General features: G+C 49.3%; 1 protein-coding gene across 3 annotated transcripts in view; it reads left to right on the top strand.

Annotated features, from left to right (window-relative positions):
• LOC119181053 (uncharacterized) overlaps window positions 1-19,653 on the top strand; it is a 95,191-nt gene that overhangs the window by 21,823 nt on the left and 53,715 nt on the right. For all 3 annotated transcript variants that reach the window (XR_012886492.1, XM_075875363.1, XM_075875362.1), the window contains exons 5-6: window positions 2,642-2,747; window positions 11,750-11,915. Coding sequence is in view for 2 of the 3 variants with exons in the window: in XM_075875363.1 (XP_075731478.1) it covers window positions 2,642-2,747; window positions 11,750-11,915 (272 nt within the window). In the remaining variant the exon portion in view is untranslated. The remainder of the gene's footprint in view (window positions 1-2,641; window positions 2,748-11,749; window positions 11,916-19,653) is intronic.

Here is a 19,653-nt window from a genome sequence, read left to right as displayed (position 1 = left end):
CTTAACTTTTAAGCTGGTGGAGAATGCACGTGGGGTGTACCAGAATTTTTTTCTGTTTTTTTTTGTTCAAAATATCAGCTCCCGTGGTTTATTGCTTTAGTATAGTCACATGGGTGTGAAGGTTGAAGTGTACTTTTTTCGTTCATGTTTTCCGATAAAGAGACAGTTGCGAGTCAGCGCTGAGGTTTTTGTTCCTACTTCTCTTGTGTCCGCGTAGTCGTGCGCCGAGTCAAGATATGTTCATGGCACAGTGCTTCCCTACTTTATAAATGAAAGTTAGTGGGTACATTGCACAGCTGTGCCTTTTGCGTACGCTTCAAGGGACGTGCACCGAGCATAAGAAGCTTGGCGAACAAGCTCCTGAAAAAGTCAAAGCTTTGCCGCGAAGACGAAGCAATTGAACGCGACCGCAACAAATTGGAAGGTCACGCGAAGAACGGCAGGCAGATCGAAACGTGCCCCGCGTTTTTCTCGCACGAATGACGCATGAAACTTACTCACGGATGCAGATGAACACGAAGAAGCATCTCAGTTATTACTTCGCTGCGTCTTAAAAGCGCGTCCTCTTCGCCAACGGAGACAGTGCTACGAGTACAGTGACCGTTGTGCGCCCTTTATATATAGCAGAATCGTTCCGAGATTTTACCCGAGATACTAATGCCATGCAAGTACTTTCCACAAATATACCGGACTTCAGCAGCATAATAGCGAAACAAGAAGTTGACTAGAGTTTATTGTGACTGTACTCTGTGAAACGTTGTAAAGCCATTTTTCGCACTGTGGCATTAAACACAAATTGCGATAATTGAAAAACGTGCTTTCATCATCCACAAATAAAGCGTTGCGCAACTCTCAACAAATTTACTCTAGTTCTGGCGGTGTGTTTTTACCAACAGGACAGAAAGAAAAAACAAAGTAACTGTAGAAACATATACCCGCTGTGGCTGATAGAAATGAAGTGCATTTTGAAAGCGAAGTTGATAACCAGCGCTAGCCCATCGCAGGCGAGAACTTCCTAATCAGTACTGCTTTATGCAGAGCCTATAATAACTGCCACACTTCAAAGCTGTCATTGACCCCTCCGTGGTGGTCTAGTGGCTAAGGTACTCGGCTGCTGACCCGCAGGTCGCGGGTTCGATTTCCGGCTGCGGCGGCTGCATTTCTGATGGAGGCGGAAATGTTGTAGGCCCGTGTGCTCAGATTTGGGTGCACGTTAAAGAACCCCAGGTTGTCGAAATTTCCGGAGCCCTCCACTACGGCGTCTCTCATAATCTTGTGGTGTTTTTGGGACGTTAAACCCCGCAAATCAATCAAATCAAAGCTGTCATGGGGCACCTTGACTCGCTGCTCTGTGTGTAAATCCGCACCTGCTCTAAATAGGCTCTCGAAAGATACATTCGATGGGCCGGAAGCGATCCGCCGCTGCGACAAAAGAACATTGGGGCGAACTCTGCGAAAGTGGAAGAATTCCGAGATAATTGGGATGAAAAGTAAGGATTAGCGGGACACCTCACGTTGCCGAAATATGCTAACGTAAGTGCGATTCTTGTTAAAATTCCGAAATGGTGATGAGTATACGTTACTGAATTATCAAGAAAGGTGAGACGTTACCGGTAGCTCCGTTATTTGTATCGCGTTACCGCCTACACGGCGTATAACACATTTCATCGGCATTGCGTATAAGTTTTTCTCCATACTGGTTGGTGGGATAGTTGCCTTTTCTGCATATTTAAACGAGTTATGGAAGTGCACGTGGTTGGTTGGTTTTCTTGTGTATGCTGTATATTTCATGTACTAATGATATTTGATTTTAGTCAGCACTTGTGCATGGACCCCTCTGTCCCTGTCCTTTCGCGCTGTTTTTCGTTAACACGGGAATATATGAACACATAACGCGTTGTATATGTTCGAAGCCCAGCCAGATAACACTAAAGCTGACGCAAATTCCAGTCACACATAACCTGGCAGATAACGTGATAGATGGCGGATAACGCGAAATTATATTCGTGCAAATAACCTCCACAATGGTCAAAATTTTGTTCTCCGCAACTTTCAAAAATTTATCGCTGTCCACTGTATAAATTGGCTTAATTCCCTCATTTACGTATTGCAACGCAAGTTTCTCATTTCACTTTAGCTGTGTTCGGTTTACGCCTGCAAAGACTTTCAGCAGTGATAAGCGTAAACCGTGCGTAGTTACTAAGAACCGTCGAGATAATCTTAGAACCTTCCCGAGCGATTAGGCACAACGCGAACATCACCTTCTTCTTACATGGCCGATAACGCTGGAATATTTGACGCCACATGTATAAATGCCGGCGCGCGTCACCATTTGTCAGTTGGTCGACAGCCGACGCTCTGTTCGCTGCTATTGGTACCAGTGTAAATCACTGTAATCTGACTTTTCGTTTACCGGCCACAGGTTCGCTCAAATAAACAGTTTCGTCTGGAACATACCGACTCCTGTAGCTTCGCCAACGTCACAACCACGTGACAGTACTGTATCTGTAGTTCATGCCCTCTTTTTTGTGTGGCATCTGTTGTTCAATGAATCTTTCGCCAAAAAAAAAAAAAGAACACCTCATGGTGTCATTCTGGCACGAGCGGGCGCCCGTGATCTGATTGGCGTTCTTCATTCCAGGAAGGGCGAGAAAGACGAGTGCGGCGAGTGCAACGGCAATGGCGCATCGTGCTTCGTTCTCAAAGCAGTGCGACCTTCCGCCGTTCCCGCTAACGTGGACGTACAGGTACGGCATCAGTCTTGTTATCTCTCTCTATATATATACTCCTGCTGTTGTACGGTTAGTGACATGCTTTAGTTACATGCTTTACAGCAGGAATCCCAAACACACTTTTTTAACTACGGGGGGGGGGGGGGATCACATGACGGCTTTCGTCCCTTATTTATTTTATGACTCTGACACTGAAGTTTTGGTTAGTTCTTTACCAAACTGCACTCGCATTATTTTTCCGTTGTTTTGTCATTAATATCTCTCTCTAAGTGATTACCCAAATGAAAGCAAGAGAAAAGTGCCGCTTGTAGCTGTCTATCACTGGGATGACACCTCAACAGGTCGGCACAAGGGGAGGGGGAATAAAAGTGGATGGAAACGCAAAAGAAGTAGGAAAAAATGGCAGCCTATTCACGGAGTGAATCATGGAGAGTGGGGCGAAGCATCCGTCCGTCCATTCGTTCTTGCTTCCGTCCGTCCATGCGTCCGTCTGTGTGACCGGCCGTGCGTCTCTTCGTGCGTCCACACGTACATCCGTGCGTCCATCTCTACGTTCGTTCATGCATCCGTCCCTGCGTCCGTCCATGCAGCCATCCATGCATCCGTCCATGCGTCCGTCCATCCATATTTTCAAAACTCCAAGTACTACCATCTCGCATCTTTTCGTCATATATTCCCCATATAGAATCACCGCCATCCAGCAGGCATTCCAAGGAATAAACGAGAGGTGGCACACGCACACTTTCTTACGGCTTGCGCTTCGGGTCTACTTCCCACCTTTAACCACCTCGAGTTCATGGTATATACTAGTTCACTGTATTCATCCATCCGACGTACATTCGTTCTTGCTTCCGTCCGCCCGTGCGTCCCAGTAGTACGTGACACCACGTCCCTGTAGTACGTGACACCGGACGTCCCAGTAGTACGTGACACCGCGGGAATTCGAAACGACTTGTATACTTTGTGCAGTCTGTTGCTTGAATAGATGACTCAAAATGGTTAGAAATATTGAAACGTACAAACAGAATATGTGCGCCTTTTAGATGCCAAGCAGCTCTTTGATTAGACTGTGTAACGCTGTCCGTCCGTGCCGACGCGAGGCATCGCGCTCACCTCGCCGCAGGTGTTGGGTCCGTGCTATGTAGGTCACGCCTTCCCTCTTAAGGCGTGGTGACGTCACTCTCCCCCTCACCTGCCACACGCCAACCGCGTATCACCTCTGTCTTGCTTCACCCTCGCCACCGCTTGCAAACGTTCGAGCGCACATCGAGTGAACACTCTTTCAACTCGTTTATCTGCGATGGATAGGACGCCTGAAATCGAAGCGTCTTCGCCCGCCGAGACATGCGCTGTTATGCCTGCGAGTCGACAGCGAACGTCCGTGCCTCTGAAAAAGGCAATCTGTGTCAAGGCCAGCCCGCGTGGCCCGCCTGACGCGATCAACAACTCAACGGCGCCTCGCTGGCGTGCACGTGCAGTGCGTCATCTCCGCAAGCGAGCCCGTCGAGTAAACAACTGGCACCTTCCTGTCTGGCGGGTCTGACGCAATGCCTTGCGACGTCACTCGTCCTTGGGTGCAGCCACCTGCAGCACAGCCTCTCCAGATTTGAGGAGAAAGGAGGACGCGGCCCAGCGGCGACCTCATTGGAGGATTCTGACCTCGCGACCAGCGGCGCTTCGGGTTGGACGTTTGGGTAGGACCCGGGGCATATAAAAGAAGCCCTGCGGCGCGTCGAGAGAAACCCCCTTTGACAGAGACCCATTTGAGAGTAGAGCTATGTGTTAGAGAGAAGAGCTCGGCTCTTCGCGTCTCTGTCGGCCCCAGTGCCAAATTTGTAACGCCTCTGTATATATGCTGTACATAAACCTTGTTTAACTCACCGTCGTCTCGTCCGCTCGTCTATCAGCTCTGCGCAGAAGCAGTCGCGAGCTGAGAAACCTACGCTACCAAAACGGCTGGTGACCTTCCCGGCGGAGTTCGAAGCAGTGGCGCCTTCGGGACCATGTTGGCGTAGCCGTCTTTCGAAACAGTGGTTGCAGCGGTGAGACTCGTAGCGCCCTTCGTAACGTCGTCGGAGGGCCGGCGTCGCAACTCGGCATTACTTTGGGCCGTGCGAAACGAAAGCAAGCGATCCTTGAGATCATGAAGGATGAGGGAGTGTCGGCTGAGGAAGTCGATGAGGCCTGGGTGGATGTCAAAGCACGCCGCGAGGAAGCTGAAAGGCGAGAACGCCGCGAGGAGGCTGAAAGACAGAAGCGCCTCGAGTTGAAACGAATAGAATTGGCAATCCTACAGTGTTCGCAGGCGCCTAGCGTAGCTTCTCCGACGATTCAGGTCAGCGGATATAGAATTCGGGATCAACTGCCACCGTTCGTAGTAGGCGAGGACATGGCGAAGTATCTCGTCAAGTTTGAACACGTCTGTGAGCGAAACGCTTTGGAGCGGTCTCTTTGGGCGCGGAACCTATTAGCTCTTCTTCCCGGCGAAGTGTCCGACGCGATAACTTGCTTGTCGAGGGAAGCGTTTGAGAGCTATGACGAGGTTAAGGAAGTGCTCTTGAGACGTTATAAGTTGTCACCCGAGGCTTTCAGGCAAAGGTTCTGGTATGCTAAAAAGGGGAATGAGTCACACGTTGACTTCGCGTTTCGTCTTAAAGCCGATTTAATTGAATGGCTCAAGGGCGAAGGTGTTTATGACGACCGCGATAAAGTGGTGGAATGCGTTGCATTGGAGCAATTCTACCGCTGCATCGAGGAGGATGTCAAACTTTGGCTGCAGGACAAACTTGGTGAAGTACAGCTAAACAAGGCAGCAGAGTTAGTTGAGGAGTATTATACTCGCCGAAAGTTGCACAGCAGGGCAGTGCGCGTTGAAAAGGATGAGAGAAAAGAGGGCTTTTCAAAGAAACCTGATCAACGGAGACCCGCTCCGCACCGTAATTTCAAGAAGGACCCGTCTCTTACGAAGGACAGTGTAGGGGAATACAAACAGAAGCGGAGAAATCGAGTGAGGTTCCTAAACAACGCACTGATACCACACGGGCATTTGAATCACGAAAGCCGCTAATCTGCTACAACTGCAAAAAGGAAGGGCACATCGCGATAAACTGTAAGAAAGTTTGCTTTTGCAACAATCCGAGAATCAGAAAAAAACATGCGGTTGTTCGAGCCGTATCTCCAAGAAATTATGGTGAATGGGAAAACGTGCCGAGCACTTCGTGACTCAGCGGCAACCATGGATGTTGTCCATCCTTCATTGGTGTCTCCGGATGACTTTACAGGAGAATGCGCGCGGATCAGGCAAGTCGCCGAGGAGCAGTGTGTTTGCTTACCAATCGCCACGGTTGTCATTGAAGGCCCGTTCGGTAAGCTTCGCACCGAAGCGGCTGTGTCTGCCGCGCTAAACGATCGTTTTCCTTATCTTTTCTCCAACAACTCAGAGCAGCTTCTCAAAGAGCAGGGCAAATCGTTCTTCCCCAACTTAGCGTGCATGGCCCTCACGCGATCGCAAGCGCGGAAGCCTTCGCGGAAGCTTGACCTTGTTCAATGCGGTGAACTCTCAAGTGACCTTGTCGGCTGGTCGACGGAACCTCAGACACAAGATTCTCCGTGTGTGTCATGGGAGCAGTCACGCGAGCGGCCCGTCGCCGAAGCGACCGGCTCGGTATGCGTAGGGGGAGACGACATGGCGCCATTGAATCAGAGCGAGAGGGCTGCAACGCTCTCGCCTGTAGCGGAAAGTTGGAGCGAGCTGCCGAGAGTTGATCGAGAGACGCTCATTCAAGAGCAGCGTGAAGACCTCTCGATTGAAGCGCTAGTGGAAAGCCACAAAAACGCGGCACAAGTGCTGTCGAAGGAGCACTACGAGAAATTGGTGAAGAAACGCGCTTTTGAAGTTGATAATCAGGTAATGCTGCTGCAGCCATCCAAAAGGAACAAGCTTGATGTTGATTGGGAAGGGCCCGCCAAAGTATTATCGAAGCCTTGCGATACAAATTATGAAGTGAAATTAGGAAGGCGGCCGGACAAAATTTACAACTTGAAAGCAGTCGTAAATCAGCTGTTGAATGCTTCAGAGGAAGAGGGAGCAGAAATTTTTAGTTCTAGTGAGGCAATCGAAAGGGAATCGGAGGTAATCTGGGAGCAGATAAACCTAGAGCCTAGGTTAAGTGAAGTCCAAAAGGAGGACCCGAGAAAGATTGTTTTGGTGTTTGAAGACGTGTTTTCGGACTGTCACGGAAACACGAGGGTGATCGAACACGATATCGAGCTAAGCGGTGAGAAGTCAATCCGTAGCAAGCCGTATCGTTGTTTCCCTGTGCAACGTCGCAAGTGTGAGCCGCTCTTGGTACCGCATAGGTATCGTCGCCTAAAAGTGACCGGTTACTGAGATGGAGCGTGGTACTCCGACAGGGCAACTTTGACGTTCGCTAAAAAAAGAGAAAGTTATACGCTAATGCAGGTGCATTGAGCAGTGCGTTCCATCTTGTACCTTCTCAACCTTTTGGTTTCTCGCTGGCGATTCGGGGCAAAATTTTGACCTCATCACGACCTGGGGTGAGCGCTCTCGTCCAGAGTGAGCTCAAGGAGCCAACTTTATGTTGTATTCTAATTCGTTACGTTGTTGTACGTGGGAAAAATTTGAGTTGTCATTTTAAGCGTCTTGTGTCCCACATGTGCCTCTTGATGTAGAGGGAACGAAATTCAGATCGACACGTAGCTAGGTATATGTTGAACTATACTTTGTCTGGTGTTCTGTCGGGTACCGAGGGCACTTGCTCGGGTCGTGTGTTGTCTGTTGTCGATCCGTTCTTGGCAAGTTGCAGAACCATCGACAAGTGCTGAAACCGAAGGTGGTCAGAGGAGACGAGTGAAGCTGGTCGACAAGTTGTGGCGACAAGCCAGTGGAGCTGGGATCCATCGTCAAGAATGGGATGTGTTCCCGGAACAGAGTCTTGACCTGCATTCTCCCCATGGCCCTGGAGGCGAACCTGGAGGGACCCGGCGAACGAGCGCGCCTGTCATCCGAGCCACGTGGAAGCAGCTCGTCTATTCGGCGCATTGTCTGGCGGCGGAAGTGCTGTTATGCCTGCGAGTCGACAGCGAACGTCCGTGCCTCTGAAAAAGGCAATCTGTGTCAAGGCCAGCCCGCGTCGCCCGCCTGACGCGATCAACAACTCAACGGCGCCTCGCTGGCGTGCACGTGCAGTGGGTCATCTCCGCAAGCAAGCCCGTCGAGTAAACAACTGGCGCCTTCCTGTCTGGCGGGTCTGACGCAATGCCTTGCGACGTCACTCGTCCTTGGGTGCAATCACCTGCAGCACAGCCTCTCCAGATTTGAGTAGAAAGGAGGACGCGGCCCAGCGGCGACCTCATTGGAGGATTCTGACCTCGCGACCAGCGGCGCTTCGGGTTGGACGTTTGGGTTGGACCCGGGGCATATAAAGGAAGCCCTGCGGTGCGTCAAGAGAGACCCCCTTTGACAGAGACCCATTTGAGAGTAGAGGTATGTGTTTGAGAGAAGAACTCGGCTCTTCGCGTCTCTGTCGGCCCCAGTGCCAAATTTGTAACGCCTCTGTATATATGCTGTACATAAACCTTGTTTAACTCACCGTCGTCTCGTCCGCTCGTCTATCAGCTTTGCGCAGAAGCAGTCGCGAGCTGAGAAACCTACGCTACCAAAACGGCTGGTGACCTTCCCGGCGGAGTTCGAAGCAGTGGCGCCTTCGGGACTGTGTTGGCGTCGCCGTCTTTCGAAACAGTGTTTGCAGCGGTGAGATTCGTAGCGCCCTTCGTAACGTCGTCGGAGGGCCGGCGTCGCAACAGTGGTGCCATCGGAGGGATTGGCCGTAGTTCGCAACAGCGCCGAAGCGACTTGGCCTAATCCGGCCGCCGCCGGCGTTGCGAGGATTAGCAGAGCCGATTGCGTTCGGCAATGGCGACGTCAGGCCTGCAACACCGACGAGGCGCGAGCTGGGGAAGCCGGACGCAAGTGTCGGCTGTGGAAGACCAACGATGCCTACGAGGTGGGAGTCAAGCATGCCGATTGCGTTCGAGAATCGAGACGGTGCGCGCGTAACACCGACGAGACGCGCCAAGGGAGCCGAGCGCAAGCGTCTTCAATGCGTTGGCAACACCGACTAGACGCAAGCTAAGGAAGCCGAGTGGAAGCGCCGACAGTGGAAGGCCAACACCGGCAAATCGTCAACGTCCACGTCGTTAGCAACGTCTCGAAAACCCCGCGCGCCCTCCACCGAAGCACCCGCCCGCAAGCGCCGGGCTCCGCAGGCCGATCCAGAGACTTCTTGCCGCCGCAACGCCGATCGCGTTTGCGCGTGGCGAGAGCCGTTCGCAACGCCGCCAGCAACGCCGGGGCCGACATTCGCTTCTGACGAGAGTTTCTCCGACGTAGCTTCAGTCACAGCTGCGGCGCTTGCGACCGTCTGTGGTTCGACAGCCACCTGTCCAACGTCGGTTCCGTCCGCAAGCAGCTGGAGGCGGTGACCGAAGTGATACGACGCGAGTACGGCGCGGACCCGCCCGACTTCACATTCTGCGCCACTTGCGAGGAGTCGCTGACGTCGGGCAAGGTTCCGATGATGAGCGTCACGCATGGTTACCATTACCCGCCTCGCCCGCCGGAAGTTCCCGTAATCAACCGTTATCCCAGAACCCGCGTTGACGCCTGTTTCAACTAGGTCAACGCTGTGCGTACCGCCGCTGCTTCGCATCCCATCAGGATTCCCTTCGGGGAGATGGTCCCTAATTTCCTACGTTCGTTTTCTGTGCCTATATCCATCAGCTGTACATGATGCGAGGTACGAAACACAATTTATTCAGATGACTGAATTCATTTTGTCGGTTAGCGAACGAGATTAACGGCATGTCGTCAAGGGGTGCTTGTATACAGGTATATCACATTTCACAAAATAAAAAAAACTGTTGTACAAACTGCTATAGCTACACAGCCATCGCACCACTGTTTCTATGAGCGCATTTATTAGTTTCTTGAGTTAGGGGTAACAAGGTTTGAAATAAGCCACAACCAAGATTCATCGTCAAACGATCAGTTGATGAAGACGGTTGTTCAGAGATTCTTGAAAAGATTCTTCGTAGAACAAGGCTTAAATGCTTTCTCTTGTTTATTTTTTCTTCGTAACTTTGCTCAATGTTCTATCCACTTAACGCACGTCCGTGCAAGCGAACCATTACGACTCTGGCAGCCAGGTTAAGCGTTGCAGTCAACGGGCTGTCGCTTTCACGAGTTCACGTCGATACAGTTTTGCTACTATGCGTCGAGCTTGAGTGGAATCGGGGCAGAGGGACGTCGATCGATTCACTCGTAGCACGTTATTGGCTTCTTGTTTCGCCGGCAAAAAGCCGATAAGGAGAGATTGTCGCCAGCATGTCGCGTTGCGGACGATCGGAATGAGGTCGCCCCCTTTGATTTACGGCCATACCGCGCGGCGATCGGGACTTTCGCTGTTTACGAATCAACGACGCCGCATCGAATTTATTTGCGCTCGATGGACCTTTGAACGCAAGGCAGGCAATGTAGTTTCTTTTCCAACAGAGCACACCCTGTTTGTTCAATATAGAAACTCGGTCATAGTTCATGGTAATAAGAGCTGCAGTGCGAGCACGGAGGTGCTAGAAGAAACAGACGAAAGGCGAGGCTGGTTGATTGGTTGGTTCCTCAACACCTTGGCGCAACCCACCTAGGGGGATAGGCCATCAAGGGGACGGTGCCTTGCTTTTCAAATTATTTCACTTCTTGAAAGAGAGGGTTGGATTACTTAGGTAATATAGGTAATAATAAAAAGGTGTTAAATTTCTAAAAAAACCTTGAAAAGAAAACATATAAACATACAAAAAATTATACATAAAACAACTGAAGTTACTTATTATTAGCATTCCATTCTTTTAGATTCTCGTAAAAAATTTGTAACAGCGGTAAAAACGCTCCTGTGGCTGAATCCAAATGCGACTGCGCCAAATGAAAGAATCACCGAAAGTGTCAAGTTTAAGCCCAACTTTCGTAGGGGTTCTTCTAGGAGATTTTCCCTTTGAGTTTTGAATTTTCGGCATGACAAAAAGAATTGCTCCAAAGACGAGGCACGGAAGGCAAACAGCCTTTCGTCTGTTTCTTGTAGCACCTCCGTGCTCGCGCTGCAGCCCTTATTACCATGAATTCAAACCAACTAGCCCAAATAGCCATTCTTCTTGGTCATAGTTACTTGCCGTTCCCAATACCAGGAGCGTGGGTGGCTCTTTCTTTCGGCGTGCATGCTAAAACTATCGTATAGAAGCAGTGGCCGAGCCTGGGTCTTCCTGGGGAAGGTGGGGGGGGGAGGCTGGTTAGCCGCACGTTATATATGTTCGTGCGTGTTACTCTGTGTTTGTATATATATATATATATATATATATATATATATATATATATATATATATATATATATATATATATATATATATATATATATATATATATATATATATATATATACATGCACTGAATAAAAGTTCTTTGCGTCTACGTGAATACGTTATACGTGAAGGCTTTTGCGGGATAAGTTTACAGCGGGACGGTATCATCGACTTGTGGCACTTCGTTAAACCATGGTTACACACTCTTGCATGTTTTCGGTGAGCGTGCATGACAAAAGATAAATTATAAGACATGCAATGCTTACGATATTACACTACTCCCCACTACACACAGAACAAGGAAGTAGAACAATCATGGTTACTGTAGTAAATATTCCGCAGTTGATTGGTTGATCTCTACGCCGTCTGAAGTTTGCCGATAACTAAACTTTTCTATTATCGCACCCCGATTTTACCCATAACATTACGGCGACGTCGTTTTCTCTCCCAGAGTGTCCCACCAGATTGCTTTGGTGATAAAAAAATAAGTACTTTTTTTTCAAAGGAAAACCTAGTGATTGTCGCTGACACCAACGACGTTCCTCTTATATACGCCCGCCAACAATAGTAGTATTACTTGCTTTCTTCAGGTGGTCCTGGAGGGCGCCTTCAACGGCGAGTCACGCGACGTCCTCTGCGTGTTTCGGAAGCGCGAGGCGACCACGACAGAAACCGGCGAGCCTCCTCCTCCAATCACTGCCGCGGGCCGTGGCAACGGCACCGTGTTTGTCTGTCAGCCCAGAACATTCTCTCAAGGTACATAGACCAAACAGTTCATTCGCTTCCCGTATTTGTGTGTCTATTTGGGCTAGCTAGTCGGCGGTACTATATATTTGTCATGGACACGGATCAGGGGTCTGCAAAAAAAGGGCAATGCGAATTTTCGAAAACTATCACGGTAGACCGCGAGATTTACCCACACACAATCTTTTTGAGAAACACTCGTTAATCAGAGCAAATTAAATCTACTATTATAGATTACTTTTGCACATAAAAAAGCACAGGCTCCATGTTAGTAGCCTGCCCGTTTCTCCCCCTCGATATCAATTACGCCACCAAACGAGAATGCCACCACTTATGCGAACTAACTACGGGCGTCAGGACCTTGAGTATCAAGTACTCCGGCTATTGAACATTGTTGAACATCATATAGATTTTCATGCACCCCGCTTTAAAATCCTATAAAGAACTTTCTGTTACATTCTACGATAACTTATCAATAAAATATATCTGTCTATTTTTCTACGTGTACCGCATATACAGTTTGTGCTACAATTTGAAAGTTCACAATTTAATGCGTATAGGTATATAATCTTGGAGTATCTGTATGATATGTTTGTTTTCATGAAGAGTTTTCATGTATGATGTCTATCTGTAATGCTTTATTTGCAGTGACAATAATGTACATGCATGTTTTGATTTTTCTGGTTGCTCTATTTGTATACTTGCATCGCATGCAAACATGTACACGCATGCCGAATGCGCATAAGAGTAGGAGCCTCTGTCAGGCAATACGGCCTTTAGCTCTTACTCCTCTTTCTGTATCAGAAAGAAATAAACTTCAATTCAATTCAAAATTCAATTCAATTCAATTTTAACAACGCAGTAATTTAAGCTCTTTTTTCTGCCGTTTCGCGTTACAACAAAACTAACATCATTGTGGATGGCCAGTACCCCCGCTCTCTTTCTGTGCCAGGGCGAAGGAGAGAAGCGCAATGGGAACGGGCCGTCCATGGCCTCCGAGATTGCGGGCGCGTGGAGGGTTTCTCTCCAGCCGTCCCAATCGCACGGAGACGCGTGGTTCCGGAGGTGGGCGTGGCCCGCTCTTTTCTCCGCACCGCGGCGCTCTTTCTTTCGTTCGAAAAGGCTGCCGCGCTGTTGGTGAAGCTTCTATGTGGCGAGAAAAAAAATGGTTTTGCGCTTTTATATAACTTTGTGTTCATTTGGGAATGTCGGGTCAAGGTGTACGAGAAGCAAAGTGAACGGTGGGGCGTTTTATTTTCAAATGGGGTTTTTATTTTGCTGTAGATTGCCTCTGCAAAAGGTGCGCATGTGCTCAAAACTATACTTCGAAATTCGCAGGCTGTATGGGGGGGGGGGGGGGGGACTGGCGAAAAATAAATATGGCAGCCCGATCCTTTTTATTCTCCAGTGGTCTACCTCGACAAATACTTCGTTTTCTGAAAGACGCCGTTCGGCCGCATTTGCGATCCTTTGATTTGGATGGAATAGAGATAATTGTAAATGAACACGAGACTGACATTGCCATTGTGCTACCAAATCATAATCGAAATACGGATGACGAAAAAAGGAGACGATGATAACTCAATCACTCTCACTGTGAAGGATGTAGGGAGTAAATGCAGGTCGGCTAATCGTAGCCTTTGACAATACTCTGGCAAAAATACTTATCACATTAATAGGTGGCATGATCAGCGCACTAATTATCTAGAGCGTCAATGGAATTAGGTTGACCACCTGATAAATATCGCTACGTGGTAAAATAGTAAAGCGATTTCTAACGATAGCAGGGCAATATGATTCAATGACAATAACTAGCCCAGTCTTCATCCACATAAACGTCTCCAGTAAGGGGGAATGCTAGAATGCCTGTCACAGGCGAAATAATATTTCCTTGCAATGATCTATGTAAAAAAATTCAGCAGTTGCCATGCTTTTATTCGCCAATTGGATGAAAATTAAAGCGGTAACAGAAAAAGAATATTTGCCTTCAGTGCAGTCAGAAGGTTTGTCGGTGATTTTTTTCACATACGAGAAAAAAAATCATGCGCACGCTCAAATTCCGCGCGCTCTGTTTTCTGCCGTGATGTCCACTGCTCGATGGATGGATGGATGGATGGATGAATAAGGCTGTACCTTTCAGATCAGGCGGTGGCTAGCGCCACCAAGCCGTAATACTTAATGAACCCAAAACTATATTTATTTTTTTCCTTAAAAAGTGAGTTTGAGGATTCGTACTTTGCAGTGAAGAGTTTAATTTTCACTCGTGCCTTGACTTTAGCCACCAATCAGATAACATCCTTCTAGTTAAGTCTACTTGCTTAAAGTCTATTTTGCCCTCCCGGTCCCTAAACCCCAGTGCTTTGAAAAACTCTGCGCCATCATCCTGAACTATACGATGAAGCCCTTTACAAAACATTATCAAGTGTTCGGCAGTTTCCTCTTCCTCTCCACACGCACTGCATACTGTGTCTACCCCTTCGTATTTGGCCCGATATGTCTTGGTTCGCAGTACTCCCGTCCTTGCCTAAAACAGTAGAGAACTACCCCGAGTATTATCATAGATCCTTTCCTTGGCAATTTCTTGCTTAAAAGTTCGATAGATCTCTAGTGCGGACTTCTTAATCATGCCAATTTACCACATGTCGGTCTCAGCTTCCTTCACCTTCTTTTTAACCGATAATTCTTTTTGGTTTGGCCCCCTGCTGGGGTGATGCCGCCAGGGGGCCAGAGGGTGCGGACGCGTTTCACGTCGGTTCCGCGGATGTTTTATGTTTGTGGCAGAAATTCAGATCTTCGATCAACGGCATTCTACTCAGCAGTTTCTGGAAGGTCAGCGAATCCTGCCTATATCAAGTTTTTCGGAGGTGAGCCGCTTTTCTGGACACTGTAGCTCATTTATTGCGGTGCCACACTGGCACACGAACTAAGCCTAACGCAGCACCGGTAGACGCCGTCGCTCGCGCTGCAGACGCGGCCGGCGTCTATGCCGAACCCAGCGAGCAGTGCGACGCCCCTTTGCTACTCGCTTAACGGCTTTATCCTCGACTGCAATGGAAGTTGTTCACGTAGACGGTGAAGAAATATCGCCGACAGATGTCCGCAAGGAGAATGGCTGGCTCGAGGTTCGGGCCAAATACAAGGAACGCAAGGCGCGCGTCGCGGGCACTGACCCTGCTGCGCAGACCGCTGACGCGCTCAACGATGATGAAGCGTTTGTCAAAAGAGCAGCCAGAAACGTGCGACGACTCAGCATGGCGACCAAAAAACCGAATCTGCCGGTGGACGACATCAAGGTCATCGTACGCCCTAGAGATGGCTTCAGCACCAGGACACATCGTGCTGCTCGGATCGGCGACAGCATACGTGCCGCTGCCGGACTGAACCAAGAGGAAACCAGAGGCGATATCTTTCGCGTAAACGAAAGACAGAATATTGTAGTAGTGAGCACTCCATCGGAAGAGAGAGCCAGAAGATATTGTGAAATCTCCAAGCTAACCATGGGAGACAAAGATTACGCAGCGAGGGCATATGCAGCCGCGCCGGAAAATACAACCAAGGGCATCATCCGTGGGATTCCCGACGAAGATTCTCCTGAGGATATTGAGAGACACCTCGTCAACGAGCACAACCCTTCGTTATTGCACGCGAAGAGGATGGGAAGCACGGCACACGCTATCGTCGTATTCGAAGGAAGTGTAGTGCCGCGCTACATATACTACAACGGAACGGAGCACCGTTGCGTGCTCTACAAGAAACAGTACGAGACGTGCTACGCTTGCGGCCGACTTGGACATCGATCCGACGTTTGCCCCAACCCAGAGAGTAGAAGATGCAGAGGCTGTGGCTGTGATGATCCACCGCAAGACCACTGCTGTGAGCCCAGATGTCGACTTTGCGGCAAGGACCACCCTACCGGAGACAGGAAATGCCAAGCCAAGTACAGAACTCCTTACATAGTGAAGAAACGCCAGTGGGAAAGAAGGCAACGTGAGGAGGACGCAGACAAGAGCTATAGGGTGTACGGCGAAAGTGGACACGCCTGTTCGGCGCTGCGTGGGGAGAGACGAGGCCGATCCGCCTCGCGTTCCCGCTCCCGCTCCCGGTCCCGGTCTCACTCCCGCTCTCGGTCGAGGAACGCCGAGCGCCAACGAGCCAAGGACAGACCTAAGTCCCAGGGCACGTCTCCCGCCAGTACCGACACTACAGCGACGCGAGCTGCCGGACCCGGTGGTAACGACAGTCTACCCAAAGCCTCCAAGGTGAGCTGGGCGGCAGCCGCCTCCGGCGAGCGTGCGCGGTCTGGCACTGCCTTTTCTAACAGTGAAGGTCAACACGACATGATCATGCAAATTCAAAAACGACTCGAGCAATTGGAGAGAGATAACATTAGATACAAAAACGTAATTGAGGAACTCAGGGAGGAAAATGCTAGTCTAAAAAATGAGGTAGCTAAAAAGGGCGGAACGATCCGATTGCAGGACAATCCAGGGGAGGTACTATCTAAGGATGAAACGGTGCCGACCCCCTCGAAACGCAGGGCAGTTGAAGTGGACCCGGCGCAAGCCGAAATTCAAACACATAAAACAGAGGAAAGGGATAGGAAACGGCACGATGTCGAAGACGACATAAGCATAGTCAGGAAAGAAATAGAGGATGAAAAGAACACGCGTAAAGCAGAAATGGAACGAATGCTTAGCCAGCTTACAGGCGCGATGCAGCAGATAACAACTACAATGCAGCAAATACAGCAACAACTCGCCACCCTGCAGATGAGGGTTGAAAACAACGAGCGAAGGTTACCAGCTAGCAGCTGCGGGCCCCTCAAACAGACTGGGAAACCGTACCACAGACCAGTGGACACAGAGACTAGGGAGAACACTGGCAAATATTAAATTTTACTATCATCATGGCTACTCACAATACTAAAAATTACGTAATTTGGCAATGGAATTGTAGAGGATACGCTAGAAAGCGGGGACATCTTCAACAGTACCTGATTAACAAGGAGAAGCCAGATGTGATACTTCTACAGGAAACTAACGTTAAAGCTAAGTTATCCGGTTACAGGTCATTTCAGGATAGCGCTCCTCGGGACAAACCGGCCGTCGCGACGCTAGTCAAACGTAACCTAACCGTAACGCAGCATGAGATAAAGGTAAACGCGATACCGCACCTGTTGGTGGAGATAGTACCTCCAAAGAATCGAGACAATAGTCTCTTCATTCTTAATGTGTATAGTAGCCCTCGACTTAAGCACCGCTTCCGCGCGCTACTCAAGAAGGCGGCCGGCATCGCGGGGACCCGAGCGCTCCTCGTAGCGGGAGACTTTAACGCTCATCATTCCGCATGGGGCTACAAATACGAAAACCTGAAAGGCAAAAACCTATGGGAGGATGCTCTACTGGAGGGTCTCACTCTCATTACCGACCCCTCCGCGCCTACGCGACAAGGAAATAGTGTTTGTGCTGATACGTCACCAGATCTCGCGTTCGTTAAAAACATAACAAACGTATGCTGGACGAATACACAGGAGGATTTGGGCAGTGATCACACTATTGTAGAAATTCGTGCCAATGCGGGGCCGTGCAAAAAGAAAAGCAAGCTACTAAAACTTGTAGAGTGGGACAAGTTTAGGCAAAACAGGGAAAATAGGATTGACTCCTCGGAAAATATCGAAGATATAGAAAAGTGGACATCAATGCTGAGGCAAGATGTCGCGGCAGCAACGCATGAGGTCCCTCCTGAAGCAAACCTCCAGGTCCTAGATAGTAAGCTTCTGCATATGTGGGAGGCTAAACGTAGCCTACAAGCCCGGTGGAAAGTACAACGACACAATAGGACTTTACGTAGGCGAATAGCTAAACTGAATAGAGACATCGAGGAATACGCTTTACAGCTTTGCAAGTCACAGTGGGAAGAGACGTGTAATAGCATGGATAGCCGGGTAGGGTTCACCAAGGCGTGGAATCTCCTCAGGTTCCTGCTGGATCCAGAGGAGACTAAAACAGCATATAGGCAAAATGTCAACAAGATAATCAACGTCTACAAAGGCACCCACGCAGAACTCTTGCATGAACTCAGGATGAGATACACTAATCCGACTAGACCCGCGCTCCACTCTGAATACAAAGGCACTGCGAACGAGTGCTTGGACAGACCTTTCAGCATTGCTGAAGTACGCGCGGTGCTGCACAGGCTCAACACGAAATCATCGCCCGGACCAGACGGGGTTACGAACAAAACGCTTCGGAATCTAGATGACACATCGATAGAGCACCTCACGGTTTTCCTTAACGAATGCTGGGAAAAGGGACGTATTCCCCGACAGTGGAAAACCGCCCGCATCGTTATGATACCCAAACCAGGAAAGCGCATACAGCTGGAAAATCTAAGGCCGATATCGCTGACGTCCTGCGTTGGTAAGGTCATGGAGCACGTGGTCCTCGCGAGACTAACAAACTTTCTCGAGGACCACGATCTGATTCCTCACACCATGCTGGGCTTCAGGAAGAGCCTCTCCACGCAGGACGCCATGCTACAACTCAAGCACCAGGTAATAGACAGCATGACCACTTCTACCAAAGCAATCTTAGGCCTAGATTTAAAGAAGGCGTTTGATAATGTCAAGCACTCGACTATACTTACCCGAATAATAGAACTAGGACTCGGTAAAAGGACGTACGACTACGTCCGTGATTTTCTAACGGACAGGACAGCGAGGATCACATTGGGAGAATTAGAGTCAGGAGAGATAGAGATGGGCAGCGCCGGCACTCCTCAGGGTTCGGTGATTTCGCCCTTGCTCTTTAACCTCGCACTCATAGGGTTACCAGCTAAATTAGAAGAGATTGACGGGCTCTCCCACAGTCTGTACGCAGACGACATTACTCTGTGGGTAACTCGGGGATGTGACGGCCAAATAGAACAGACGCTACAGCGAGCCATCGATACGGTTCAAAGATTCCTAGAGGACACGGGCCTCACCTGCTCGGCTGAGAAATCGGAGCTACTGGTTTACAGACCTACGCGCAGAGGTCGAAAGCCCAAATACAGCGAACAAAGCGCAAATCACGCAGAGGAAGCGATACAGCTAACGACCTCGGAAGGCCAAGTCATTCCCAAAGTAGACGTTATACGCGTGTTAGGCTTGTATATTGCAGCCAATGGCCACAATGGCGAAACTGTTCGCAGGTTGGAACACGCGGTAAATCAGACAATCCGACTTCTAAAACGAATTACGAACCGACATAGTGGTATGAAAGAAGGGAACACTATTAGACTTGTGCAAGCCTTTGTCCTCAGTAGAATCACGTACGTTGCCTCTTACTTGAATTGGCACGTCGCCGAGAAGATAAAATTAGATTGCTTAATCAGGAAAGTGTATAAGCAAGCTTTATGCTTACCCATGAACACAAGCACAGTGAAATTATTAGAACTAGGCTTGCACAACACGCTTGACGAATTAATAGAAGCGCACAACGTAGCACAGTATGAACGACTTTCTAAGACTAAAACGGGCAGGTACATCCTCGAAAAACTGGGAATCCACTATCACACGCAGCAAGGCGAAAAAGCCGACATAACCGTGATGGTGAGGGAAAAGATAGTGATTCCGCCGTTGCCCAAAAATATGCACCCGGAACATCACACCGGCCGAAGAAACCAGAGAGCGCAGGACTTGCAGAGAAAATTCGGAAATTGCAAGGAAGCGGTATTCGTGGACGCGGCCAGATACGCGCGAAGGTGTGGT

This window comes from Rhipicephalus microplus, chromosome 10, assembly GCF_043290135.1.
Source record: "Rhipicephalus microplus isolate Deutch F79 chromosome 10, USDA_Rmic, whole genome shotgun sequence".
NCBI classification, from domain to species: Eukaryota; Metazoa; Arthropoda; class Arachnida; order Ixodida; family Ixodidae; genus Rhipicephalus; species Rhipicephalus microplus.
This window is presented reverse-complemented; position numbering and strand designations above follow the sequence as displayed.